The 27,619-nt window shown below is 45.5% G+C and overlaps 1 protein-coding gene across 2 annotated transcripts in view; it reads left to right on the top strand.

The window, feature by feature from the left end:
• CLCN4 (chloride voltage-gated channel 4) overlaps positions 1-27,619 on the top strand; it is a 77,223-nt gene that overhangs the window by 26,460 nt on the left and 23,144 nt on the right. The window contains exons 3-10 of one of the 2 annotated variants that reach the window (XM_077146152.1): positions 1,461-1,560; positions 5,480-5,667; positions 8,232-8,354; positions 20,912-21,118; positions 21,240-21,320; positions 22,270-22,815; positions 25,486-25,672; positions 26,651-27,049. In XM_077146152.1, coding sequence (XP_077002267.1) covers positions 1,461-1,560; positions 5,480-5,667; positions 8,232-8,354; positions 20,912-21,118; positions 21,240-21,320; positions 22,270-22,815; positions 25,486-25,672; positions 26,651-27,049 — 1,831 coding nt within the window. The remainder of the gene's footprint in view (positions 1-1,460; positions 1,561-5,479; positions 5,668-8,231; positions 8,355-20,911; positions 21,119-21,239; positions 21,321-22,269; positions 22,816-25,485; positions 25,673-26,650; positions 27,050-27,619) is intronic. The other variant, XM_077146153.1, reaches the window with a different exon arrangement.

Below are 27,619 nucleotides of genomic sequence, written 5' to 3'. Positions count from 1 at the left end.
GTTTTTTTCTTTTTTTTTTTTTTTTACAGCCTTTAAAAATGTAAAATCGTTCTTAGCTCATAGGCAATACAAAATAGGTTGTGAGGTCCCCACCCCAGCTCTGAAGTCGAATAGGGAAGATTAACAGGAAACATTTAACTTATTGAATGTCAGGGGCCATGGCAGAGAAGATAAAGGAACTGTGTGCCTGCCAGAAATGGGCAGAGGTCAGATTTCCCAGATGTGAGTCTGCTTCCTGACATCTTGAGGAAGGAGCGAGGGCTGGCCTAGGTGAAGGAAGGCAAGGGCGTGTTCCACCCTTAGGGATGTGAAGCCCCAGCCGCGGGTGAAATAGCATAAAGTAGAGAACTGGGGACATGGCAGCGGGTTCCTTATGGCTGCCCCACGGGGTCCATGTGGAAGAGAGTGGAGAGGAGGGCAGGGGCTAGATCCTAGGCAGTGTAACTCCAGAAGGAAGAGAGGAAAACAGCCCATTCTTGAGATTCCCTCTGGATGAGGGAAGCTGCCTGGGGTTGATAGTTGACAGTGACAACGGGAAAAATGGTAGAGCTGGAGGTCCAAGGCTCAAAGGTGGACATTGGTGGGAGACCAGTGACCTGATACTGACATTGAACATCTGGAAATCTCTTGGCTTTTGGCTCCAACATGGAGGAAAATGTGGGAGATGGAGCAGTCGTCACTCTAGAACAGGGGTTAGCAAACTACAGCCTCCAGGCCAGATCTGCTTTTTCAGTTGTTTTTACCAATAGTTTTCTTGGCACCCAGCCATACCTTATTTGTCTATGGATTGTCCAAGGTGGAGAGGCCGTGTGGCCTGCCAAGCCAAAACATTCTCTGTCCGGCCCTCTACAGAAGACGTTTGCTGGCCTCTCCTCTAAAGGGTTGTGTGGGGAATGATGGTCTCAGAGGAATGTAGGCTTCTGTTAACACAAGGAAGTGAAGGGTGGTCTTGTGATGTATGTGGACACGCTTCTGACAGGGTCAACGTGGTCTTGCCTGGCAAATTCAGAGCTCTTGCTGTGAAAATTTGGCCTTGAAAACAAAAGGAAATTTAGTCTCTGTTAAAAAGGATCTTTTATGAACAGCCCTTACAATGTAAGGTAAGCAGTACTATCTCATCCTCGAAATAACATTGAATTAATTGATGTCTCCCTTCAGAACACCTTTTAAATAATCAGAGATTAACGCACATTTAGTATGCTTTTTTAAAAATTAAGTGAATCTTCTTTTTGTGTGCTAATTCTTTGGAGACTGTGATGGTGTGTTGGTAGCTCTGTGATCAGGAAAGCCTGTTTTGTCATCGGGGTGGGGAACAGGCAGAATATTGTGGTTGGGGATTCACCTGCCTAATTACATGACCTTTCTCAAACGCCCTGTTTCTCAAGGAAACAGTTTCAGGGAAGGAAGCATGAATGGGAAAAGGTGTCTGGCTCAACTGCTGTGCTCTGCTCTGCTTCTAGATCACCAGCAAAAGCAAGGAGTCCATATGGGAGTTCATCAAGGGCCTGCTGGATGCCTGGTCGGGATGGGTCGTGATGCTGCTCATTGGCCTGCTGGCAGGTAAGGGAGGGAGCTGGAGCTCCTGGGGCAGGGCTGGAGGTGCGCCTCAAACTACCCAGCACCAGCTGTTTAGAATGAAATTCAGAATATGGAGTGTTTCTTTTTTACTCCCATCCAAGGGATCTATTATTTGAAATATATAAGAGCAAAATACATGGCTGTATATTTAATATAACAGTCTATCATCAATAAGGCATGACCCCAAGCACAGGCGTCTGGAGAGCTGTAATTACAGAGTTGGCCGGCTCTTTCCACCCAGTGTGAGGGTTTCTTACCATACTAGGTTTTATTGAAAGCACACATTTCCCATTCTCTAGTACTTGTTTTTTTAGAAGGGAACAAAATACAGGAACTTTGAGATCCCCAATAATAAAACACCTCATAAGATTGGCTTTTAGTGATATGGGCAGGTTATGTAATGAATTTTAAACATCCTAAGATACTCCAAATAATGCTAGTCACCCATAGATCCGAGGTCGACCTAGGGGAAAGATCTCTAGCCAATCATTGATCTTACTCTGTGTCCTTCATTTTTATAACTCCAATACCATATTTGGTACCCTGTATTTCTGATCCCTAGATGTTTCCAGAGTGAATGGATGAGAAACCTGCCCTCTCAACATGAAAACACACGGACTTGGCATAGAAATAGTTTCTTGAGACATTTCTATTTAGAGGGATGTGAAGGTTATTGTATGAGAATAAAAAGTTTGAACATGTCAAAGGGGTCCATTAAAATCCCCTAAATATAACAGGATAATAGTTATTGTTAGAGGATTGACCCAGGAATTAATTATAAATTAGGTAGAATATAGTCAGGGCTGTAAGAAAGACAGAACACTAAAGGGCAGAAATGTAATTCTGTGATTGCAGAGAATTTCAATTCCTGGGTGATACTTGTTCAATTGTAGATATGATCATAGAAGGGGCTTGGAACGGCTCTGTCCATCGTAGCATGTCATAAATGAAGATGCTTGAAGGTGGATGACGTGGGAGATGGCTGCGAATTTTGATGTCCTTATTTAGAATAGATTTATAAGATATTACAGTTTGCTGTCATTTCTAGCTGCTAAGGAGGAGAAAGAAAGAGGGGAATTGAAGAACCTTAGAATAGCTCTTCTGGTGTCTAGCTAGAGTACACACACAGTCTGGATTCATTGACTAATTTCGGAGCCAGATCGGGCTATTGCAAACAAATCTGGATTTTGACCAGTTGCCTTCAGTTGCAACCAGATTTCTGTCAGTTCTTTCAGGAAAACCTACTACTGCCCGACAACCTGTGCAGAGTAGTGGAACAGTAGCTCTGGAGATCATGCCCTGGCATTGGGGGCTTTCCCCTTTCCGGGAGGGGAGGACTCGGGTCCCATTGCCTGGCCTATGGCCCCCGTGGCACTCTCTGCAAAGGAGACCCAGCAGCGTCTCTTCTGCAGGGCATGTACAGGGAGTGACCACTGAGTGTCGCTGTTGTACCACAGATGGAAGTGTAGTCACTGCCGCGCGGCCAGAGCGCTTCCATCGGCAGTGAATGTGGAGTGGGAAATCGTGTGATTATGAATGCCTGTATAATGGTGGGACTTGGCGAGATCATCAGTCTTGTCCCTGAATATCTGCACGACCCCCTCCTGTACCTTCTTTAGGTCTTCGTTCAAATGCCACCTCCATCTACAGCATTCCCTGAGCACGCTTTCTCAAATCACATCCCTCCCTGTCCTGTCTCTCATCCCCCTCAGCTGCTTTGTTTCTTTTTTTATTTTTGAAATAGTTCTCTGAGATAGAAATCACATACCATTCTACTCACCCACTTAAAGTGTTCAGTTCAGGGCTTTTTACTGTGTTTGCAGTTTTGCAAAATGACCACCATCTGATGCCAAAATATTTCATCACTCCAAAAAGAACCTCCATACCCAATAGCCATTGCCCCCCGAACCCCCTCCCCCGAACCCCTGGCAAACACTTATCTACTTGCTATCTCTATAGATTTGCCTGTTCTAGATATTTCACATCGATGGTATCACAGTATGTGGTCTTTTGCGACTGGATTTTTTCACTTTGCATAATGTGTATTGTAGCATGTGTCAGCGCTTCATTCCTTTTTATGACTGTGTTGTATTCCATTGTGTGGCTAGGCCACATTTTGTGTTTCCATTCATCTGTTGATGATGGACACTTGGGTTGTTTCCACCTCTTGCCAATTGTGAATAATGCTGCTGTGAACATTCGTGTACAAGTTTTTGAATGGATGTACAATCTCTTTTTTCTTGGGTGTATACCTAGGAGTAGAATTGCAGGTCCAAATGGAAAGTCTGTGTTTAACTTTCTGAGGACCTGCTGGACTATTTTCCAAAGAGGCTGCACCATTTTAGCCTGCTTTATTTTTCTCTCTTGCATTTACCACCTTCAAATGAAGGCCCACTTTACTTAATTTTTTTGTCTGTTGTCTGGAGAGAAGGCTCTTGCAGTGGTTCAGGCCAGAAACAGTCCCAAGATGGTGGTCTAAAGGGCAGCAGAGGCAGAGGGGAAGGGGGGAAGTAGAGAGATGCAAGAGCTGTTTCACAGGTAGAATCACCATGGTGGGATTGGCTGGAAGAGAGAAGCATACCTAGGTTTCTCGTTTGGACAAGCACCTGGGCTGTAGGGCTGCTCTCTCACCTGAGCCTAAAGCTGAGGTTGGGCGGAAGATCATTTAGTTCAACATTGGACCCAGTGAGTTTGAATGGAGCTGCCCAGTAGACCCAGGAAGGCAAATAGACTTCATATCGTTTGACAGTTCTTCTCCATGGCATTGGCTACCCTGGGCTCTGTTAAAAAGGTTTGTGAGTGTGTGTCCACGAGAGTGTCATGATTGATTAGCAACATCTGCCAGGGGCACGTAGAGGCTGACGGCATGGGCTGTCTTCTTTTTCACCCTACAGTAGGTGGGGGGGTGCCTGGAAAAGGCCTGGCAATTGATGTACCTTTTTGGCTTTGCAGTAAACAGAAGGGCATGAATAAGGCTGCCTGGGTCAAGAGCCTAATGTGAAAAGAGAGAAAGGGCCTAAGTCAAGCTGTGAGGAAATATACCTTTTAGTAGTTGGGTAGACGAGTAGGGGAAGAGACAGGAGACTGAGAAAACCAAACAGCTAGCAGGAAACCAGGAGGCGCTAATGTTGTAGAAGCCAAGGGAATTAGATGTTTCTAGAAGGGTGAAGTGGTCGCCCATGTGCACTGATGCCAAGAGATCTGGAAGAGTGATTGGCAAACTTTTGCCAGGAAGTCAGTGTTTTCGGTTTTTTTCTGCTGTTGTAATGTGAAAGTAGTCATAGACAGTACGTAAATGGGTGGGCTTGGCTGTGTGCCAGTAAAACTTTATTTATTGAAAGGGGTAGTGGGTGGGCATTGGCCAGCAGGCCTTGGTTTTCAGGGCTAACGGAGGGCATTCCCTTAGCAACATAGACGTCTGGGGGGGGTGCCTAGGGCTGCGGAGCAGGTGGGATGGGAAGCGCATAAGGACAAGGAAAGAGACTGTGGTGGCTGGAGGGGCAGGTGGGACGGAGAGAGGGAGAAAGAAGGCCGTGTTATCAGCACAGGGCCTGAGGTGGGGGAGGAGTGGGATCCAGGGCCAAGGCGGGTGGGCCCTGGCGCCAAGGGGTTGGCAGGGGGTGTGGAGACGAGGCCTGGCCTGGGGCACTCCTCACAGGGCCCTGCGCTGGGCCTTCTGTGTCCTGCTGTCCCCCTCCATTCAGTTATTTCCCTGTACAGAGCCGCAGGTGCTTACCCCAAATACAAAAAATCCAACAAGTGCTAACTAATGCGGTGTCCCCTGAGATGCTCCCCCAGAGAGTGGCAGCCACCCGATGGCCCACGTCCTCCTGTGGCAGCTCCCCACCCGCACACGCACTCTGGGCACTGCGGGGTGAGTGCTCACCTCTCCTTCCCTCAGGCACCCTGGCTGGGGTCATCGACCTCGCCGTGGACTGGATGACGGACCTGAAGGAGGGGGTCTGCCTGTCCGCCTTCTGGTACAGCCACGAGCAGTGCTGCTGGACTTCCAACGAGACCACGTTTGAGGACAGGGACAAGTGTCCCCTGTGGCAGAAGTGGTCGGAGCTGCTGGTAAACCAGTCAGAGGTGGGTGTCAGGGCGGGGTTCCTGGGAAGTCACCCCTGCTTTCATCCTGGCAGGACTTGGTTTTTCATAGCCCTGCTGCTACCACTCGAATTCAGGCGGAAAACTCTTGCCCCCTGTTTTAGGGGTACAGTCTTTTTTCTAAACGCCTTTTATGTATTTGCCTTTATCCTTCTTACTGAGGGTGTTTGTTGATTATGCTTCTAATTAAGGAGAAAAGATAAGTTTTTTTTTTTTAATGGCAACTTTATTGACATGGAATTCACATACCATATAATACACTGATTTAATCCATAGAATTCAGGGGTTTTCTAGTATATTCACAGACTTGTGCTATCATCACCATGATCGTTTTAGAACATTTTCATCATGCTTCACCCCCCCTTGTCCTGCCAATCCGTGTTCCCATTAGCAGTCACTCCCCCCTGCCCCTGCCTTCTGTCTCTATGAACTTGTTTATTCTAGATGTTTCATGTAAGTAGAACATACACCATTTGTCCTTTTGTGTCTAGCTTCTTTTACTCAGCATAATGTCTTCAGGGTCCATTCATGTTGTAGCATTCATCAGAACTTCAGTCCTTTTTAGGCCTGAATAGTATTTCATTGTGTGCACACACCACATTTTATTTATCTATCTATCCACTGATGGACACCTGGGTTGCTTCCACTTTTGGGCTATTGTGAATAATGCTGATATGCACATTGGTGTGCAAATTGTTGTGGGAATACACATTTCCTTTCTTTTGGGTCTCTACCTAGGGTGGAATGGCTGGGTTGCAGGGGAACTCTATGCTTATTCTTTTGTAGAACTGCCAGGCGATTTTCCAAAGTGGCTGCCCCAGCCGTGCGAAAGGGTTCCGGATTCTCCACATGCTAGCCGAGGCTGGTTATTATCTGCCTTTTTGATTATAAGCCCTTCTAGGGTGTGAAGTGGAATCTCTGTGCTTTGTCATCTTTCAGTGCATTTTAGGAGCTCATTAAAGTGGTTTCTAGGACTGCTCCCGCACAGGGGATATGGTGGCGAACCCTGGGGGTGGGCCCTTGCCTTCGGGGCCTTGGGTGCTACTTAGCTCTGGGAAACGGTTAACTTCTAACCCAATTCAGTTGTCAGCACAACAGCTAGGAGCCGCTAGGTGAAGGGGTGGGAGGCCAGGTGGCCAAGCTTCCCGTTAGGGCAAATGTGAGGCCCGTTCAGGCTGGAGCTCTCCTGGGGAGATACATTGAATCCATGTTCCATCGCTGCCCTCCCCCGCAGCTCTTACCCGAGCCAAGGGCGTTTGGAATGCACTTTGCTGTTTTACTAAACCTCTTTGTGCGTGAAATTGAAAATGGATTCCTCCAAATCTCTGAAGTAGACAGGGATCTTGAAATCTCACACCTTCTCACTGCTCTCCATTATCCCCAAATACCTGCCCTGCTTGGGTTGCTGGGCGCGGCCTGCGGCGCTGGCCAGGCGCCAGATTTGATTTATTTCTTCTCTCCCTTGCAGGACGTACTTGGGGGAAATATGGCCGGCTGTCTTTTCAACCATTTTTAAGATTTATACTTTGATTCAAAGAATTACTGTTAGCGAGAGTGAGAAGTTAGTTTTAGTCTCCCAAAAAAGGACATGTTTAAGTGGTTGAAAGATATCCCTCAGTCTGGTTTTTCAACACATTGGGTGTGAATATATGTGCTCGGAAGGCCGGAGCTGCCTCCGGGACAGGTTTTTGCATCTTAACAGGCACACACATGTGGCCGTGGCCATGGCCTGCCTCACACCCGACCTCTATTTCCTTCCCCCGGACTTGAGTAAAATCCAGATGGCTGCCGGGCTGAAGAGACCACAGATGGTGGGTTTGGCCAGAAAGCGTTCTCTTCCCATCAGATAATTTGGAATAAATGGTTCAGTAAATTACTCTGAAGGAGCTGATGGCTTTTCCCCCTCTAATAGTGCTTCTCAGTTGTCAGCATGCATCAAAATGCCCTGGAGGGTGGGTTAAAATATATTTGCTGGACCCTTCTCCTGGAATTTCTGATTCAGCAAGTCAGGGGTATGGCCCGAGAATGTGCATTTCTAACAGTCTCCCTAGCAGTGCTCATGCTGCTGGTCCTGGGACAACATGTGGAGTAGCAGGATTCCAAAATACAGCTCAGACCCCTGTTTGCTGGCAGTGGGGTTGCTTGCTGTGGCTTGGGTGTGGTCTTAACAAAAGTGTAGAGACCCATCCACTGCAGAGGGCACAAAGCGAATCTTCCAGGGGCTCGCTGGCAGCATTGTCTGCACTTCCCTTTCATTAGCGCTTGTGCAAGGGGCGCTTTCCCACCAAGTTTCCTTCATGGTGTCCATTCCTGCTGAGCTCTCCCCTGCGCCACCCACTCTTGGGGATGCAGCCAGGGCCGGGCCTGCGGGTACTGCATACAGCGGGAGCCCCGGCAGAGAGGGCTGGCGGCGGCCTTTGTGTTCCCACAGCTGGGCGGGAACCTGCCGCCGCCAGCTTCGCTCTCACAGTGGACGCGCGGGGGTGGGTCCAGGCGCCGGTACTTGAGGACTCACGTTTTCTTTCCCGTCTGTGTGTATTGTGTAGGGTGCCAGTGCTTACATTCTGAATTACCTAATGTACATCCTGTGGGCGCTGCTCTTTGCATTTTTGGCCGTCTCCCTGGTGCGGGTGTTTGCTCCATATGCCTGCGGCTCTGGCATACCAGAGGTGAGTGGTGTCCGAATTTCTTTTGGACCAATAATGATAGCAAGTCCTTGGCTAGCACTTAGGTGCCAGGCACGGTTACCAGCATGTTACAGGTGTTAACTCCTTTACTCGCTGTGATAAGCCACTGAGGTGGGGACCGTTGGTATTGGTCTCTATTTGATGGATCAAATGACTGAAGCACCGAGAGGTTAAGAAACTTGCCCAAGCCACCAGCTGGTGAGTCAGGAGCTGCCCAGAGAGGTCTGGCTCCAAAATGTAGATGCTTAACCAGCTATGCTCTGTCACTGCTCATACTATTAAAGCCTTGTCTTTGCAAGTTTGGCATAACTCCTAAAGCCTGTGGAGTGGGACTTCTTTAACCTCAACGCATAAATGTGGCTCCGTAACAATGTGTGAGCACATCTGTGATGTCATGTGCAAAGAGGCCATCGTGGAGGCTTGGTGCCAAGAGAGTTTACTGATAATTAAACGCCTTATCACGCTTTGTTCTTTTCCTGAGAAGGGAACAGTCTGAATTCCACACCCAGTGCAAGCACTGCATGTGTACCCCTGTGAGTTTTAATTCTGATAGGTTTTAGCACCTCCATGTAATGAAACGATGAATGAAGTGACATCATCAATTAAGGGGCATGTCTGAGACAAAACTTTAAACCTAGGAGGTTCTGCTAGGTAGAATGGCAGTAAGTGAGCTGATTCCCGAAAAGCCCAGACAGTGAGAATTTTAGCCAGAAATAATTTTAAAAGCCCTCCTATCTATAACTGGTGTGGTTAAGTTCTCCTTCAAGTTGGTCCTTCAGCAGTGTCTGTAGACATGAAGATGGTTTGTGGCCTGATTGTGACATAGATCCCCTGTGTTCCCTACTCTCCATGCCTGCACCCTTGGGTGGTACCCTCCGGCACTGATGCTGGGCTCAGCCACGTGACATGCCCTGGCCAGTGAGACCAGAAAAGCATCTGTGTGCACCGGGGCCCAGGCTGCTCTTGTAGTCGGAGCCCTCCTGTGGACAAGCCTGGGCTCACCTGTGGTAGGACACATGATCCCAATGAGAGGCCCCAGCCATCCCAGCCACACCATCCATGGTCTCCAGTCCCGGGAACAGGCCCAGCACAAACTGGAGGACTACCCAGCTGATCCTGGCCCCAACTGCCAACTAGCAGAATCATGAGCTAAACAAATAGTTGTTCTTTGAAGCAACTTAAGTTCTGGGGTGGCTCGTTAGGCAGCTAAAGTGGATTCATGTGCTAATGCAAAAAGTGGCAAAACTTAGGCAAAGACATCATATAGTTGAAAATTAGTTACTCAGTTGAAATACTGGATAAATCAACTGAGAAAGACACTCTGAAAAAATTTTTCCCCCTCAGAAGACAGAAGAAGGCATAGCCTTAAAGGTAGAAAGTCATACTAATAAAAGAAACCTTGCCTGGATCTTGGTAGATAGATAAAGCTAAGGAAACTTGCATAGGTAGCTTGGAAATAAAATGGTCAGCATGGAACCTTGCCCCTAGAATAAATAGAATGGAGGCTTGTCTTCAAAAACCCAAAGTAGAGTTTACAAGGTTCCTAAACTAAAAGATCAAGGGCCAAATATGCAAGGAACCTCCTGGAGAGTCTTCTAAAATTGGAAACAGCATTTCACTGCATATCCTTATATGGTGCCAGGCATGCAAGAAAAGATGGAAGGTGAAAGAATTAGCATGAATCCTGGTACCTAGAAAAGTGAAGTACTATTGAGGTTCTTCTATTCCAACTGTGCTCTTCAAATATATGAGAAGTTTTATTTGCAAAGAATTCCACAGAGAGAAGAGAGATACTGGAAAAACCAGGCCTTCTCACCTCCAAGGTTTTTTCCTTAGTGGGAAGGAGAAAGAGGTGAAGAGAAAACCAGTGATGCCTGGGAAAAGCTGAAGTCATTATCTTTCCTGGATTTCTACTGTGCTTCTTGAGATTTCAGATAGGTGAATATAATAAAAATAATGGAGGCAAAGAACTTGATCAGTATTTTCTTTTGGTACTGAGTCTTTATTTTCCTGCTTTTGATGATAATATAAACACTTGGGGTTAAGGCCAAAATTTAAGTAACTCAAATGGAAAGAGGGGTGTTGAAATAGGGGACTGGGGATGGGTGTGACTTAGGCCATGGGTCAATAAACGTTTTCTGTAAAGGGTCAGATAGTAAATATTTTGGGCTTTAGGGGCCACATGCTGTCTGTTTCAGCTCCTTAATTCTGCCATTATAGTGTGAAAGCAGCTATAGATAATATGTAAATTAACAAGCATCGTGTGCCAATAAAACTTTATTTGTAAACACTGAAATTTGCATTTCATGTAATTTTCTTGCAAAATAATCTTGAGATTTTTTTTTCAACCATTCAGACTTGTGACCAGCACTCTCAGCTTGCAGGATGTAAAAAACAGGTAGTAGGCTGTGCAGAAACAGGCAACTGGCTGAATTTGGCCTGTGGGCCACAGTTTGTTGACCCCTGACTTGGATACATATAGCGGTTGCAGATACAGTTTAGAGGACAGGATTCAGCCTCCAGATATGGGTGTGTTGGCTGACTTCAGCATTCTCAAAAGCAGCTAAGATATCTGGCAACATACAAATATGAAGAGATTCCATGCAAATATTTGGATTTCCAGCTTTTGAAAAAGTAGGAAAATGTGGCAGCCCTGGACCCCAGTTCCTAGAGGGCAAAAATTGCCTGGAGTTGAACAGACAAGTTTCTACTCTTCAATTGTCCACAGGTCCAACCTAGCCACCTGCTTCCCTTGTGTACATTACTTGCCTGGCTCTGGAGGCATCTGAGCATGCAACCCGTGACTTACAGTTCAGGTTTATACTACTACTTTCTAATATTAGTGTTTGGTAAGGTTTTTGGCAAATACTATTTCACTCCAAGGCTGGCCAGTAGTTTTATTATGATAATGGTGGAAAGATTTTGTAAAAACATTCATTCATTTGGTAAACTTTCTTTGGTGTAATTTATTGGATCTATAGAATTGAAAATATGTAGTCCCTGTCCACAGGGAGGTCATTGTCATAGGTCAGGATGAGAGGGCCACAATATCAAGCTCCTCTTGTCACAGGGAAGTGCAGTGGTCCAGGCCATCCATGGAAAGGCCTGGAGTGATCAACAGAAGCTTTGAGCAACCAGCAAGAACATACAGAAACATCTTTCACAATGTTAAAAAAAAAACAGTTAAATGACTGCAGTAACAGGGTGAGTACTGAATCCAGAAAAAGGCTGCTTCAAAGTGGTAGGATCTCAGAGCATTCTGGCTGTCCTCGCCCCCATCCCCTCACTGGCTCAATGCAGAGCCACCTGCACTCCCAGTGTGGATCCCTGGTCCCAGTTCTAGAGGGAGTAGAGTAACCCTACTGACATGTTAGGAGCATATATGCCTGGCCAAGTCTGTCTGGTGGTGGCCAGAGAGACTCACTGTCCCAGAGCTTTCCCTGCATGTAGAAAGCAGCTCATGGAACTCTCTTACAGAATGCTATGGGAAAGTAGTCAAATTGTGCTGTCTGGGGCAAGGGATTGCTGGCTGTAGGACATGCAGAGCAGTGACCTGATCATCAGAAAACTATTTCCTAGGGAAGAGGGGGCATTTGGAACCATGTAAATGGGGGAATTCCCAGGGCATGTGCCCAAGACAAGACACATGTGCACAAACGATCAGGGAGGCCTCTGCTTTGGCCTGGAGCTATCCGCTAAACTCATTGTATGACTAAACCCTGAAGGAGCACACTGGCACAGGTCAGTATGCAAAGACTAAGAAAGGTGTTTTCTTTTTTTCCATTTTTCGTCATCTTTTTGTTGTTGTTGTTGTTAGCATCTGATACCCAGGGAAAGCTCTGTCATAACACTAGCTGGATGCGAGCTTAAGGAACAAATGTCTCTGTGTCTAAATTCTAGTGATTATATGTTAAAATATCAAAATGCCCAGGTTTCAACAAAAGATTATAAAACGTACAAAGAAACAGGAAGTGATGGCCCAGGCAAAGGAGAAAATTAAAGCATTAGAAACATCAGTGAGGAGGACCAGACCTGGGACATTCCAGACAAAGACTGTGAAAAAATGGTCCTAAGTATACTTAAAGAGCTAAAGGAAAAATGGATAAAGAACTCAGGAAAATGATAGATGAGCACTGTTTAAGTTTGTTAAAGCTGCTGGAATGCAATATACCAGAAATGGACCGGCTTTTAAAAGGAAATTTAAGTTGCAAGTTTACAGTTCTAAGGCCATGAAAATGTCCAAATTAAGGCACCAAAAAGAGGTTATGTTCACTCAAGAAAGGCTGATACCATCTGGAAACCTCTGTCAGCTGGAAAGGCATGTGGCTGGCGTCTGCTGGTGTCTCTGGTTTCTGGACACCTCTGTCAGCTGGGGAGGTACATGATGATGTCTGCTAGCTTTCTCTCCTCATTTCGTAAGGCTTCCCTGGAGGTATTTTCCTTCTGCATCTCCAAAAATCCCTGGCTGCGTGGGCTCTATGTCACTAAAGCTTTTTCTAAAATGATTCTCTCTTAAAGGGCTCCAGTAAGCACCCCCACCTTGAGTGGGTGGAGACACATCTCCATGGAAACCTTCTAATCAAAAGTTACCACCCACAAGTGGTGGGTCACATCTCTATGGAAACAATCAAAAAGATCCCACCCAGCAATATTGAGTGAGGATTAAAGAACATGACTTTTCTGGGATACATGACAGTTTCAAACCGTCACAAACACAAAGAGACTATCAATATAGAGATGGAAATTATGTCAAAGAATCAAACAGAGCTGAAGACCACAGTTACAGAAATTAAAAATTCCCTTGAGGGGTTCAACAGCAGATTGGAGCTGACAGAAAATCAGTGAACCTGAAGATACGACAACTGGAATCATTCAGTCTGAGGTGAGGGAAGAGGAAAGAATAAAGAAAGGTGAACAGAGCCTGAGGAACCTGTGGGACACCATCAAATGTACCAAATACACAACTTGTGCAAGTCTCAGAAGGAGAAGAAAGGGAGAGTCGGAATGTTCAAAGAAATAGTGGCTGAAATTCCCAAATTTAATTAAAGACATAAATATACACATCCCAGATGCCCAATGAGCTCCAAACTGGGTAAACCCTAATAGACCCACATTGGGGCACATTAAAATCACACTGTTGAATGCTAAAGATAGAACTCTGAAAGCCGCAAGAGAGATGCATCATATCACATACAAGGGAGTCTCCCTAAGATTAAGTGTTGATTTCTCATCACAAACATGTAGGCAAGAAAGCAGTGGGATGACATATTTAAAATGCTAAAAGCAGACAATTGCCAACCAAGAATTCTATATCCAGCAAAACTGTCTTTCAAAAATGAGGGAGAGCTCAGGCCATGGTGGCTTAGCAGGCAGAATTCTTGCCTGCCATGCCAGAGACCAGGGTTCTATTCCTGCTGCCTGCCCATGTTTAAAAAAAAATGAGGGAGAGATTAAGACATTCTCAGATAAACAAAAGCTGGGGGAATCGTTACCATTAGACTGATCCTGTAAGAGATGCTAAAGAGATTTCATGCAGTTTGAAAGGAAAGGACAATAGGCAATAAGGTGAAGACACATGAAGAAATAAAGATCTCTGGTGTGGGTAGTGACATAGGTAAATCTGAATGCCAGGACTAGGGTATTTTCGGTGTGGAACTCCACTGTTTACTTCTACAGGCGCTAAAAGGCAATTGCATAAAAGGTAATGATCAAACAGTGGAATTGGACTCATAACGTACGAATGTGTAATTTGCGATAAGAGTTACATAAAGTGTGGGGGGGTGCATACAGAGGTATTGGAACATAGTTTGTGTATACCATTGAAGTAAAAGTTAGTATCAAAGCAAAAGAGTTTGTTATAGATTTGGAATGTTAAATTTAAGTCCCGTGGTAACTACAAAGAAAATGTAAGAGAATATGCAAGCTCATAGAGACGGAAATTAGAGTATAGGTTCCCAGGGGTGGGGGCCAGGGAGAATGGGGAGTTCATGCATAATGAGGATAAGGTTTCTGTTTGGGGAGATGGGAAAGTGTTAGTAATGGAGGAGGGTGAGGGCACCACAGCGTGGTGAATATGATTCATCCCTCTGGATGCTGTACTCTGGAGTGGTTGAGAAAGGAAAGTTAATGTTGTATATATGTTCCCACAATTGAGAAAAAGAAAGAGCAACTGAAGAGATAATGGCAGTTAATTTCAATATATGACCCTGCATAGGATCTATCAAAGTAGGGAAAAAGTCTCGAAGGGACATTATTGGGACATATGAAAAAATTGGAATATAGACTGCAAGCTTTATATCAATGTTAAATTTTTTGAACTTGGTAACTATACTTAAGGTGATTACATAAGTGAATATCCTTGTTCTTAGGAAATGTACATGGCAGTGTTAAGTGTTCAAGGAATATGATATATACAGCCTACACTCAACTGTCCAGAAATTGGATTGGTAAATAGAAAGACAGATAGAATATGATACGGCAGAATGTTAAAATTAGTGGATCTGGGTATCTGATAGTGGTGGTAGGGATAAGTTCTGTATGTGGGATTTGTATATTTTTGTTACTTTCCTATAACTTCAAAAGTATTTCTAAATAAAAAGTTAAAAAAAGGGATTGTCAAAGGAAAAGCTGCACATGGTCTGTCTTCTGTCTTTTGTTGGCTTATATTAATGTATTGCTTCAGGAACCAGAAAAGCATGCTGAATTACCATCCTACATTCTAAATATAGTCAGTTCTGCTGTAACACAACACATGCATTCCTAAAAATCACCAGGTTGTGCAAAATCACACAATAAAAACTAAAGAGTTTATGGGGAAAATGGGGTTGGGGCATAGGGCTCAAAAACTTTGTGACACATCTAAAAAAGATAGGAACCCAATAAAAATGATAGTACAATTTTAACGTATTAAATGGTTAAGAAATATGTAACTATGACAATGAATACATTATTTCCCCTTGAAAAAGACCTGAAGTGGGCATTGGAAAGGTTGCAGTGACTTACAGTGAAATGATGCAAGGAGGATTATCTGTAATCAGAGGGTGAGTTCTGTCCCCAGAGGTGGATGGGTGTGGCTGGTAGATATACGACGTGGGTGCATGCAAACATTTCGTATATTCTTGGGCGGTTTGGTTCAGCAGGGTGCAGTGTTTAGTGTTCACCTGGGGTTTCTCCTGAATGAAGTCACACATAAGCAGACATTGAATTTGTATTATGCTCAGATTGTTCCCTAAAATACCAACTGCATTGAAACAAAGCATTATAATAGAGCTGAAGATATAGCTGAGGGCTGAAAACTGAGCCTGAGGCCCCCTGAATGATTAAAAGAACAGATTGTTGTTGGCATCTCATTTATGATCCTGCTACCCAACAGTGGCATTTTTGACACAAGCCCTTCAAAGGCAAAGCCATGGCCAAGGGAGAATTGATGGGAAATTTAACAAGCATTAAATGGCCTGGTGGGCAATCTCATCTTCCCCTCCCCAAGAACCGAAGCTTTGTGGCTTGGCTTGTGAAAGTCTGTGGGCATCTTATAGACCACCGGGGAGCTGGAAAATGAGCCTTCTCTGTGATGGGCAGGCTGGACTGTGCCTTCTTCCAAGATGGGCATCTTTTTTTTTTGCATTCAGCACTAAATTTCCTACATGATGAAAGCACAAGGAGCACAGTGATGTGACTGCAACTCAGCAAAAGTAGCATCGAGTGAAAAAGTACATTGTAGGAGAATACCTTAAGTATGATTCCATTTCTATAGATCCATCAACAGGCCAAATGAAACCACATACTATTTAGAGATTAACATATCTGGTAAAACTACAGAGACCAGCATGGAAATGATGGGGGCAGATTTGGAAGGTTCCATGGGAGAAGGAGACACAGGGCCTTCAAAGTGCCCACTCTAGTGTTTCTTAAGCTTGGTAACTGGTACATGGGGGGCTCAGTTTATTAATATTCTTTTACTTATATATAAGTACATAATAGTTGCATTTCTCTATTTATAAAAGAGCTCACAATAATCTTTTATAAGGTATCAGGAGCCAAAGTAGAGGTTTTATAATTAACATTTGGTTATAGGGACTTAGCGGGAGCAAAGTTTTCATCATTATTATATTAGAGCTTTAAATTCCTAAATTGAGGATGCAATGCATATTCCAGTTCTTGGTAGAAAGGGGCAGGGCAAAAAGTCAACGTAAGTAAATATTTCATGGATAGAAAGAACTTCCTTCCAGTTAAAATCCAATGAAATATGTAAACCGACTTCATTCCAGTGGGGCCGTGGAGATATTCTCCTTCATTTTAACAAGGAGACAAACTGAGTGATTTAGATCTTATATTGATCATCGTCAGAACTGCTCCCTGCTGGAAGCTGTTATATGAAATACTGTGTAAGAGCAGACTTTGAATACAGTGCATGTATGCGCATTTGAAAGTTGCTCTTCCTCACTGGTATTTGCTTCTGAAGCCTTCTGATTACTTGGAAAGAAATTTCCTTTGGAAACATTCTTTTTAAATGCATAATTTAAAGAAAGCTTTTTTTCTGTGTAGTAAATGCTCCATGAAGTTTGCTTTAATTTCCTTGGCTACTCAAGCAAGTACCATGGGGTAGGTTGTTTAAGCAATGGGAATTTATTAGCTCATGGTTTTGAGGCTGGGAGAAGTCCACATCAAGGCGAAGCTTTCTCCCTGAAGACGGTGGCATTCTGGGGAGCTGACTGCCAGTGATCCTTGGTCCTTAGCTTTTCTGTCAAATGGCTGTGCACATGGTGGCCTCTCCCTTCTCTTCCGGGTTCCCTTGGTTTCAGCTTCTGGCTGCTACCTCTATGGCTTTCTCTCTTATCTGTCTGGATTTCATTCTGCCTATAAAGGACTCCATCAATAGGACTAAGACCCATCCTGACCGAGGTGGGCCACACCTTAACTGAAGTAATCTCATTAAAAAAGTCCTTCTTACGGTGGGTTCACACCCACAGGAATGGATTAAGTTTAGGAACACGTTTTTCTGGCATGCATACAGTTTGAAACCACCACAGTCTACCCTTTGGACCCCCAAAAGACAGTTCTTTCTGTGTGCAAAATGCATTCATTCCATCATATTATCCCCAAAGCCTTAAGTCATTTCAGAGGCAATGCCAAGTACAAAGTCCCATTACAATTGGCTATGGGTGTGGTCTCTCCTGGGGCACTATTCCCCTCCCTCTGTGGACTTGTGAAATTCAGAGAGCAAGTTATCTGCTTCCCCTCTGCAACGGAGGGGCAGGCATAGGATAGTAGTTCCCATTCCCGTAGGGAGAAATTGGAAGGAAATCAGGGTCACAAGTCTCAAACAATTCTGAAACCCTGCAGGGCAAACTCCATTAGATTTCAAGGTCTGAGAGTCATCTGTGGATTGATGTTTTGTCCTCAGGGCCTGAGGGAGCAGCAGCCCCACCCCTTCCAAACCCTTGCTCTTTCCCTGCTCTCCTGGGAGGCTGGTGTGAGGGCCCCACCCTCTCCAGGCATTGGGATGGGGTCAGGCTCTCCCTGAATCCCCAGAAGAAGTTCTATAAAGCCCATTTGAAAGTGAGCAATCAGTTTCTTGGACATGGGACTGTAGAGCGGAGCTGTTCCTCTTTCTGCTCCTGCTTGCATTCTCTGTAGACCACCACCAACTATATAAGAAATCATGTCCTCTGAGAATTTACTTTGAGTTGATGTTTCAGTTCATTACAAAACCTTAACACTCTTACAAATATTTATGTACCAGAAAGTGTTCTGGTTTTAAAGTTAACACCACAAAATCAAAGCCCTGCTTGGTTCAGTCTCTGTTCATTCAAATTAAAGCAAGTGCATTTTGGCATCTACTGGGAATGAATTTCCCTTCTCTAGTGCTTAAGTTTTATAAAATTATTTTAGAGAATTACAAAATACCTATTACATTGTTCAATTCACCACATGTCACGGCTGGCAAAGGCTCAGGTAATTTAGATGCTTGTAATTTTCTAAATGGTATTATGCTTTTAAACTGTACCCTGGGGTCTAAATTCACATTAACTAATTGACAAAAAATTATAGATAATTTTATTCGAAGTAACAAAAAAGGGCAGGATTGTGGCACGCATAATAAAACATCCCTTAAATAAAGGGAATTGAGATCCCTAGAGTACAGGCTCAATTATGCTAACTATCACTAGTCAGAGACTAATTTTAACACTGTTGGTGTGTCTGCCATTAGTTAAAGGCTAGTTAAAGAAATACCATCTGACTGTATTGTTAGAGGACCTCACTTATGCTCTGTAGGAAGGCTCGCCTCAAGTTCGCAGGGAACCAGTGTGGCAGCCCCCATACGTATATTTTCACATTCTCTACTTGAATTAAGAAACAGAGCTCCATCAATAATACCTGAGATGAAAATGGTCCCATTCATAGCCCTTTAAAATTTGGTGGATCAGTTCATTTCACGGCCTCCCCGAGATCGCCAAAGCTGACAGGATGCTCAGTGAAAGGTGTTTCAGGGCTGTCTCTTCAATATTGGGACATTATGGTGGAGCTTTGGGATTCTGTGCTTCTCTTAGGAATGTCACTGCAGCTTTCCTCTTTGGCTGTGTTTGAGGATTATCTGGAGAGGCTGTAAAAACGCCCCATGCCCAGAGCACATCTCAGATCACTTACGTCAAGACTCTGAGGCGAGAGCCCAGTCCTCTGTGTTTCCTGATTACCCAGCTGATTTAGACGAGCACCCACGTTGAGAAGGACTCGAATAGCTATTTTAGAACTCCATTAATGACAGGGCCAGGCCCAGACAGGGCATTGCTAAGTTCTGGAAATGTCTCAACACTGACAAAAGATGGCATTGTATTATGTATTTCACAATGGAAAAAGAGAAATTGACCACAAGTTTGATAGAGTAGATTTGATTGATGACTCACTCCCTGTTATGGATTGAATCACATCCCCCCCCCGAAAGGCCTGTTCAAGTGCTAACCTCCGCACAGTGGATGTGAACCCATTTGTAAATAGGATCTTTGAGGATGTTATTAGTTGAGATGAGGCCAGACAGAATCGGGGCGGGCCTTGATCGGGTCTGACTGGCGTCCTGCTAAGCAGAGGGAGTTTGGACACAGGTGTAGGAGAAGGTGGTAGATAGCCAGGTGACAGAGGTAAAGACTGAGTTATGGATTCCTGGCGAGCCACCAGCAGAATGCTCCAGACTTCAGAGAAAGCTTAGCCTGCCGACACCTTGATTTTGAACTTCTAGCCTCTAAAACTGTGAGATAGTGAATTCCTGTTGTTTAAACCAAATTGTTTGTGGTACAGCAGCCCTGGCAAACTAAGACACTCGGGGTCTAGTTAAGCTGTGGTAACGGGTTCATAAATTGCTAGCTCAGCAGTAAACATTCATTCCATTTCAGCCAGGGTGGGAGAGGCTGGAAGTAAACAGTTGTTCAGTCATTGGAGAGACTTCTCCATCCAGAAGAACACTGTGTGGGCAGAGAGGACGTCTGCTTCTGGAGTTCATCTCTGAGAGGGGCACCCAGTCGAATACTCGTGTCAGGCAAAGCCTTCAATTGCACCTTTAGGAAGAAAGGTGATCTCTGGTGATTACAAAATTCAGTGGGGCTGAAAATGGGACAAAGCAACTCGACCTGTCTTCAAAATCCTTTTCAATACCAGTCTGTAGGATTTGATGGAAGAGAAGTGACCATGATAGATTCAAACGTCTTTGCATCCCCCAAAAGTTCAAAGGTGTGTTATTGGAATGTTGAGCATCTTCATTTTCCAACATTAATGTGTTAAGGGAATTTTCAAACCTACGGAAAAGTTGAAATAATTGGATAGTAAATACCCATACGTCCGTTGTCTTTAGCAGGGATTGGCAAAGTTCATGGGCCAAGAGGCAAAACTGATCAGCTCTTCTTACCAAAAGGCTAATAGTTTTTTTATATTTTGCATTTAAAAATGTGTAAACCTTTCTTACTTGGGCGTCAGACAAAACCAGGTGGGAGTTGTTTGCCTGCATGCTGTCGTTTGCCAGCCCCTGACTAAAGGTACTCAGCAAGCATTTGGTTCCATTTTGCTCTTCGCATGCCTAGTTGCCTCTCCATCTCTTTATGTTGGACGGCTTCCAGTGGCCAGAGGTAATAGTTAAAATAAAAAAAGGTGTGAAACAGAAAAAAAAGGCATTTGTCTCCTCTCAACATAACAGAGGGTAACGTGAACAGGATAAAATATTCTAAGTAAAAGATCTTGATAATTCTTCAGACCTCGGCACCATGTCTTCGTACTTAAGGAACCGTCAAGATTGACTACGTCTTGGTTTTTTTGTAAGGTTTCCATTGGTAAAATATAGAATTATGTATTAATATAATATAAAATTCTGTTATGATAATATAAAATTATAGCAAAATCAAAAACTAAAATAGCCTCTCCTCCATGTGATTTAGTGACTCTAAGCTTCCAAAATGCTTCTCCGAGGAATTACATTGATTTTTCTAGCTATAGCACTGAAGCAGCTTTTCTTCCCTCCCACCCCTGCGGTCTCCATCCTCTGTCCTCTGTTTCAGATAAAGACCATTTTGAGCGGCTTTATTATAAGGGGCTACTTGGGAAAGTGGACGCTGCTAATCAAGACTGTCACCCTGGTGCTGGTTGTGTCATCGGGCCTGAGCCTGGGGAAAGAAGGGCCTCTGGTGCACGTGGCTTGTTGCTGTGGCAACTTCTTCAGCAGCCTTTTCTCCAAGTACAGCAAGAATGAGGGCAAGAGGCGGGAGGTGAGCCAGCTCAGCTTCCAGCTGCCCTGGGGTTTTTTTCATGCCAACCCCTACTCCTAGTCACCTGCATGTGTTTCTTTCCACGCAGGGCCTTGGGCTTATTACAACTGTTTGCTTCTAGGTGCTTTCTGCTGCAGCTGCTGCCGGGGTCTCCGTGGCCTTCGGTGCTCCCATCGGAGGTGTGCTTTTCAGCCTGGAAGAGGTGAGAGTCAGCAACTGAGGCCACGGGGCGGGTTCGAGGGGTGGGGAGTATGTGCGTGGTTGGCAAGGCTGAGGCCACCTGCTCTAACCTCAGAGAGCCAGATTCAGAAGTGTTGAGTAAGAGTTCTGCAATTCATTGAGAAGCTACAATTTCCACGGTCAAAACATCTCTTTTCAAATACTGTTTTTAAAACTGCCAATACAATGTGTTTTTTTTTTAAAGATTTACGGTGTCTTCTCTCATTTTCATAACCGACTTAATTAAGCATTTTTGGTTTTGGCAACCCAAATGGCTCTCTTCCAAGGGTTGGCAAACTTTTCCTGAAAAGGGCAAGAAAGTAAATATTTTTGGCCTTGTGGGTCAGAGGCTCTGTCCCCTCTGCCATGGTAGTGTGAAAACTGCCAGAGGCAACACACAAAGGAATGGGTGTGGCTGGGTGCCATAAAACTCTCTTTCTGGACACTGAAACTTGAGTTTCATATAATTTTACATGTTACAATCTCTTCTTTCGTTTCCAGTCATTTAGAAATATAAAAACCACTCTCAGCTTGTGGGCTGTATGAAAATATTTGGCAGGCTGGAATGGGCTGGAATTTGCTGACCCCTGATCTATTTGGGCACCTGTAGAATCAAATCCAGAGGTTTACTTGCTTTTAGGAGGGTCTTTGTGCCATAAACAAAATTATGATTCAATATTTTCCTTTTCCTCAAAAAAAAAAAAAAAGCTCAATCTAATCTTGGCCTGGGCCCATTCCACTTTTAGACGTTTTTAGATATTTTTGTTGGTGCTCTTGGTCATAATTAAACCTGGTTCATACAGTGGGTGTTGCCCACCTTTGACCTGAGAATGGGTCTTGGATGGCAAGCCCCAGCGGGTGGTTGACCTGGGGTCGGGGCTCACAGCAGCTCTTCTTGGGCCAGCGTCTAATGTCCTATTTGTCTGTCCCAGGTCAGTTACTACTTCCCTTTGAAGACCCTGTGGAGGTCATTTTTTGCGGCCCTGGTGGCGGCCTTCACCCTGCGCTCCATCAATCCCTTTGGGAACAGCCGCCTGGTTCTCTTTTACGTGGAGTACCACACCCCCTGGTACATGGCCGAGCTCTTCCCCTTCATCCTGCTTGGGGTCTTCGGGGGCTTGTGGGGGACGCTCTTCATTCGCTGTAACATCGCCTGGTGCAGGAGGCGCAAGAGCACCAGGCTGGGCAAGTACCCGGTGCTGGAGGTCATCACAGTGACTGCTGTCACTGCCATTATCGCCTACCCCAACCCCTACACACGCCAGAGCACCAGTGAGCTCATTTCCGAGCTCTTCAATGACTGCGGGGCTCTCGAATCCTCCCAGCTCTGTGACTACATCAACGACCCCAACATGACCAGGCCCGTGGACGACATTCCAGACCGGCCGGCTGGGCTCGGCGTTTACACGGCCATGTGGCAGCTGGCCCTGGCGCTCATCTTCAAAATTGTCATCACCATATTTACCTTTGGCATGAAGGTGAGGGGAGGGGAAGAATGATGGCGAGGGGTGCAATCCAGGTCCTTCTAGGGGTAGTACCCTGCTCTCCGAAATAAGATCATTAAGGCAGGAAAAGGGGAACTGACCTTTTTTTTCACATGGGCAGGCACCAGGAATCATTGAACCCGGGTCCCCGGCATGGCAGGAGAGAACTCTGCCAGCTGAGCCACCGTGGCTTGCTCGGAATTGACCTCTTTTTACATTTTCTCATGTGCTGGGCCCATGAAACAAAGCTTCTAATTCCATTTTACAGTGAGGAAGCTCAGGATCAGAGAGCTTAAGTGGCTTGATCCACTCTCGCAGGTTGTGGGAGGCAGAGCTACGACTCAAACTCACTCTTTTAACCTGTTCTCAGAACAGGTGGCACCCACAGATTTACCTGCAGGCTGGGTGGTGCCAGGTGGTGGGCAAAGCCCAGGAGTTTCAATTAATGTACACCGAACATTACCTGTATTCCAGGCCTGTGCCCAGTCCCAGTGATACAGGCCCCCAAACGGGAGCCTGGGCCTTGAAGAGGACACAACTACGGGCACAAAGAGGCCACTAGTCCCATGCCTGTGGCCTCAACTGCACAGTGGGGTATGGCGAGCAGGCCAAGCCAGGCAAGTGGGCCACCACGCAGTGCTTCCCCGCATACGTTCCCTCCTGCTGGGCCCATGCTGGTGAGCGCTGGGAGATGCAGTGTGCTTTCATTAATCTTGATACTAAAGCCAGAGGAAAGGCATTTTCTTTTTTTTTATCCCTTGTCTTTTGGAACACTGTTCAAATCGGTTCAGACATACTCTGACAGCTCCTTGTAAAGAGCTTTCTCTAAGGGAACCTGGCATTATTATTGCCTTAAAAAAAATTGAGTTGAAATTCGTATAACATGAAAGTAGCCATTTTCAAGTGTACATTTCAGTGGTGCTCAGTCCATTCACCGTGCTCTGCAGCCACCACCTTTACCTAGTTCCAGAATAGTTTCATCACCCTCAGATCAAACCCGTACCCGCTAGCAGTCACTCCCCATTCCCTCTTCCCGCCAGCCCTAGCAACCACTAATCTGCTTTCTGTCTCTATGAATTTGCCAGTTCAAGAGATTCCATATAAATGGAATCATACACTATGTGGTCTTTTTTGTCTGGCTTCTTTCACTGAGCACACTGTTTCTAAGGTTTGTCATGTTGAAGCATGTATCAGGGCTTCAATCCTTTTTACAGCTGAATAATATTCAATCGTATGGAGAGACCACAGTTTATATATCCATTCCTCTGCTGATAGACACTTGGGTTGCTTCCACCTTTTGGCAATTGGGAATAGTGCTGCTGTCATTGATTTGTGTGTCTGCACATTTTAATGCAAGGATAGCGTTCATACAGAGAAGCAGACATTGTGTAACCAGCCTCTAGGACCAGAAGCAGAACATTTCCAGCACCCCCCTCCCCCACCAGGAAGCTCCTATCATGCTATATTATGAGTACCTTTCAGATGGTGTTTTAAGGAATCAGTTCTTTTAAAACAGAAAATTGGGTACCCAAATGTGTAGCAGTCAAACACAAGCCTGGATTTTTCTTTAAGAACAAGGGCTGGTGGACTTTATTAAACAACTATCCTCAATTGGCCATCTTCTGGCAAAGGTATTTATTTGTGTGTCTGTGGAAGAGGCTCACAGCATCTTTTGGTGCTTCCTAGAGAGATCTGCTTGGGAGTTCCGGATGTTTAAGCCATTGAGGAGTAAGGGTAAGCTCGCAAAGAAAGGGTGTCCTAAGAAACATGCTAAAAAATCACACTTGAGGCTTCAGCTTAACTTCAATTAGATTACAGACCTGCTTCCATCCTCAAGTTGATGTTAGTCTATGGCAGATGGAAATGGAGCTTCTGCTCAGGATCAGCGATCCCATGTAATCTGAATGAACACCAAGAATCAGATATGTCCTGCAGCACATGTATGAATGCTAGGAAACCTAAAATGTATTTTCACCCAGCAAAATATAAAATAGGCTACCACCAAGATATTTTTGTTTATGTAGTCAATTTCTTTGCTGCCTCTAACCTGGGTTTAAATATTCAACATACTTTCAGGAAAATGGACTTTGTGAGGAAGAGGAAACTGTCTTCCTTGTCTCGCTCTGACAAGTGTGCAGCTGTCATATATTAAAAAGGGTGACGCCCTTGGAAAGCTTCTCAGAAGATCCATGGCAGCTGCAATGGTGGATTCGGCTTCTTTATTTCACCTGTGAGCAGTGGCAGGCCTTTCTTTTCCATTTCCATGCCGAGGCTTGACATTTAATTTTAAAAGCCAATGTGAATGACATGGCAAGGGAGAGATAAAGTGGCAAGTGTCTCCAGTGACAGATGCTCCCTTTGTATGTTATTTGCAGCAGGGTTTATCATTCTTTAATCCACAGCAGACAAACTAGGGTTGGCTTTTGAAGGAGCAGAAATGAAAGTGTAAAATTGCATTCACTCCGAGTCTCAGTTGGTATCTGACCAAGCAGGTAAAATCTCTGTCCCCACTTTTCCCAGCTGACCTGTTAAGAAGCATTCCATCTCCTTTGAAGACTAGAGATAAATGCAGGCTCATCAAGGGAGACCGTATTTACTGGGCTTTGTGAAGTAGGCACCGGGACCCCTTCTCTTATACTGCTTTTTTCTATGTGCCCTCCCCAGATCCCTTCAGGCCTCTTCATTCCCAGCATGGCTGTGGGGGCCATGGCAGGCCGGATGGTGGGCATCGGTGTGGAGCAGCTGGCATACCACCACCACGACTGGATCATCTTCAGGAACTGGTGCAGGCCCGGCGCCGACTGTGTCACGCCAGGACTTTATGCAATGGTGGGAGCTGCAGCCTGCCTAGGTACAGCCCCAGGTTGGGGGACATGGGGTGCAGGGAAAGGTGAGATACAGCAGACTGCAAAGGCTGAGCTGGTACCTAGAATTGGCAAGAAGGAAGACACAGACCTGAGCATTTGCATTGCTCAGCATGGACTGGGTAGTGCTGCTGTACCCCTAAATCTAAGAGGCTTGGCGCACTGAAGGCTTATTTCCTGCTCGGGGTATGTCTGTCTCTCTAAATCTAATGTGAGTTGGTACAGGCCTCCTGCGCACCCAGTCAGTCAGGAACCTAGTAGTCTCCACCGTTTGGTGGTTGTATCATCTAGAACTGTGGCTTTCAACCAGGGGTGATCTCTGCCTCCCAGGGACATCCAGCAATGTCTGGAGATGTTTCTGGTTGTCAAAACTGAGAGGGAGGTGCTCCCAGCATCTAGTGGATAGAGGCCAGGGCTGCTGCTAAATGTCCCACAATGTACCAGGATGTCCACCCAACACAGAATCATCTGGCCTCAAATGTTCCTAGTGCTGAGTGTGACAAGCCCTGGTCTGACCTTATCAGATGATTAGGAGTCGGGAGGGATTCTCCATTTGAATACAAAGGGCAGAAATACCTTGGTAACAAGGGTGGCTATATTCCTTCTCTATGGCCCTAAGAATCTCTATGATTGTCCAGCCTCCGAGGTCCAGGAGAGAGCCACACTGGCTGTGTCAGAAGCCTGCATAACCCACATGGATCCACTCCCTAAAAAGGAGGTGGTCCTGGGTGAATAGACAAGCCAGGGTCCTTCCTGAGAGAGGAAACTACCACTTGGATGTGACTTGCAGCTCCCTGACAGAAGAACCAGTCTATTCCAGAGAGGCAAGGATGGACAACTGTTAGGGATGTCTCCTTGAACCGAATAAACGTGTAGAAAACGTATTGTTTGCAGTTTCTCCTGTCCACAGCCTTGGGACAGTCTGGAGCTGAGCTTTGGAACTTTCCTGCTTTCTTCCATTGCAGGTGGAGTTACCAGGATGACGGTGTCACTGGTGGTCATCATGTTTGAGTTAACAGGTGGCCTGGAGTACATTGTGCCCCTGATGGCAGCAGCTGTGACCAGCAAGTGGGTGGCCGATGCCTTTGGGAAGGAAGGCATCTATGAGGCCCACATCCACTTAAACGGGTACCCATTTCTGGATGTGAAGGATGAATTCACCCACCGCACGCTGGCTACCGATGTCATGCGGCCCCGGCGCGGGGAGCCCCCGCTCTCTGTGCTTACCCAGGACAGCATGACTGTCGAGGACGTGGAGACTCTCATCAAGGACACCGACTACAATGGCTTCCCCGTGGTGGTCTCCAGGGATTCTGAGCGCCTCATCGGGTTTGCACAGAGGCGAGAACTGATTCTTGCAATAAGTGAGTAAAAGGGAAGGAATCTCAGATTTTCCTAAGCGATGGGTGGCAGCCTCTGTACCTCCCAAATTATCCAAGAACTTATGGAGAATGTAAGAAGCTCCACAGACTGTAAGCCAGTATTTCCCAAGTCTTAATGTCTCTTTGTATCATCCTGGGATCTGGTTAAACTGCAGACCCTGACTTGGTAGTTTCAGGGTAGGACCTGAGACTCTGCATTTCTCGTAGGCTTGCAGTTAATGCCGCTGCTGCTGGTCCCCACACCCGTTAAACCCAAGTCTTGGGACAGGCATTCTCAGTTGGTCAAATGACTGTCATGTTGACAGGTGACCTCTTGGGCCCTACTCTGCTAGGAGGCAAGCCGTGGCTGTTACCTTTTCAGGGAATTGTTGGCTTAAGCTGAGAAGGCAAAGAAGACATAAGCCTAGACTGGCTAGGGCACAGATGGTCTCAGAGATGGGCTTTCAGGCAGGCCCCTGCCCCCAGATACCTCCCTCCTTACCACCCAAGCCTTGCACTTCACTTTATTACATTATGTGCCACTCCACCAGTTCAGGGCCCAACTTGATTAAC

The sequence above is a fragment of the Tamandua tetradactyla genome, chromosome X, assembly GCF_023851605.1.
Source record: "Tamandua tetradactyla isolate mTamTet1 chromosome X, mTamTet1.pri, whole genome shotgun sequence".
Classification (NCBI taxonomy): domain Eukaryota; kingdom Metazoa; phylum Chordata; class Mammalia; order Pilosa; family Myrmecophagidae; genus Tamandua; species Tamandua tetradactyla.
The sequence above is the reverse complement of the archived record's forward strand: the minus strand, read 5'-3'. Positions and strand labels throughout refer to the sequence as shown.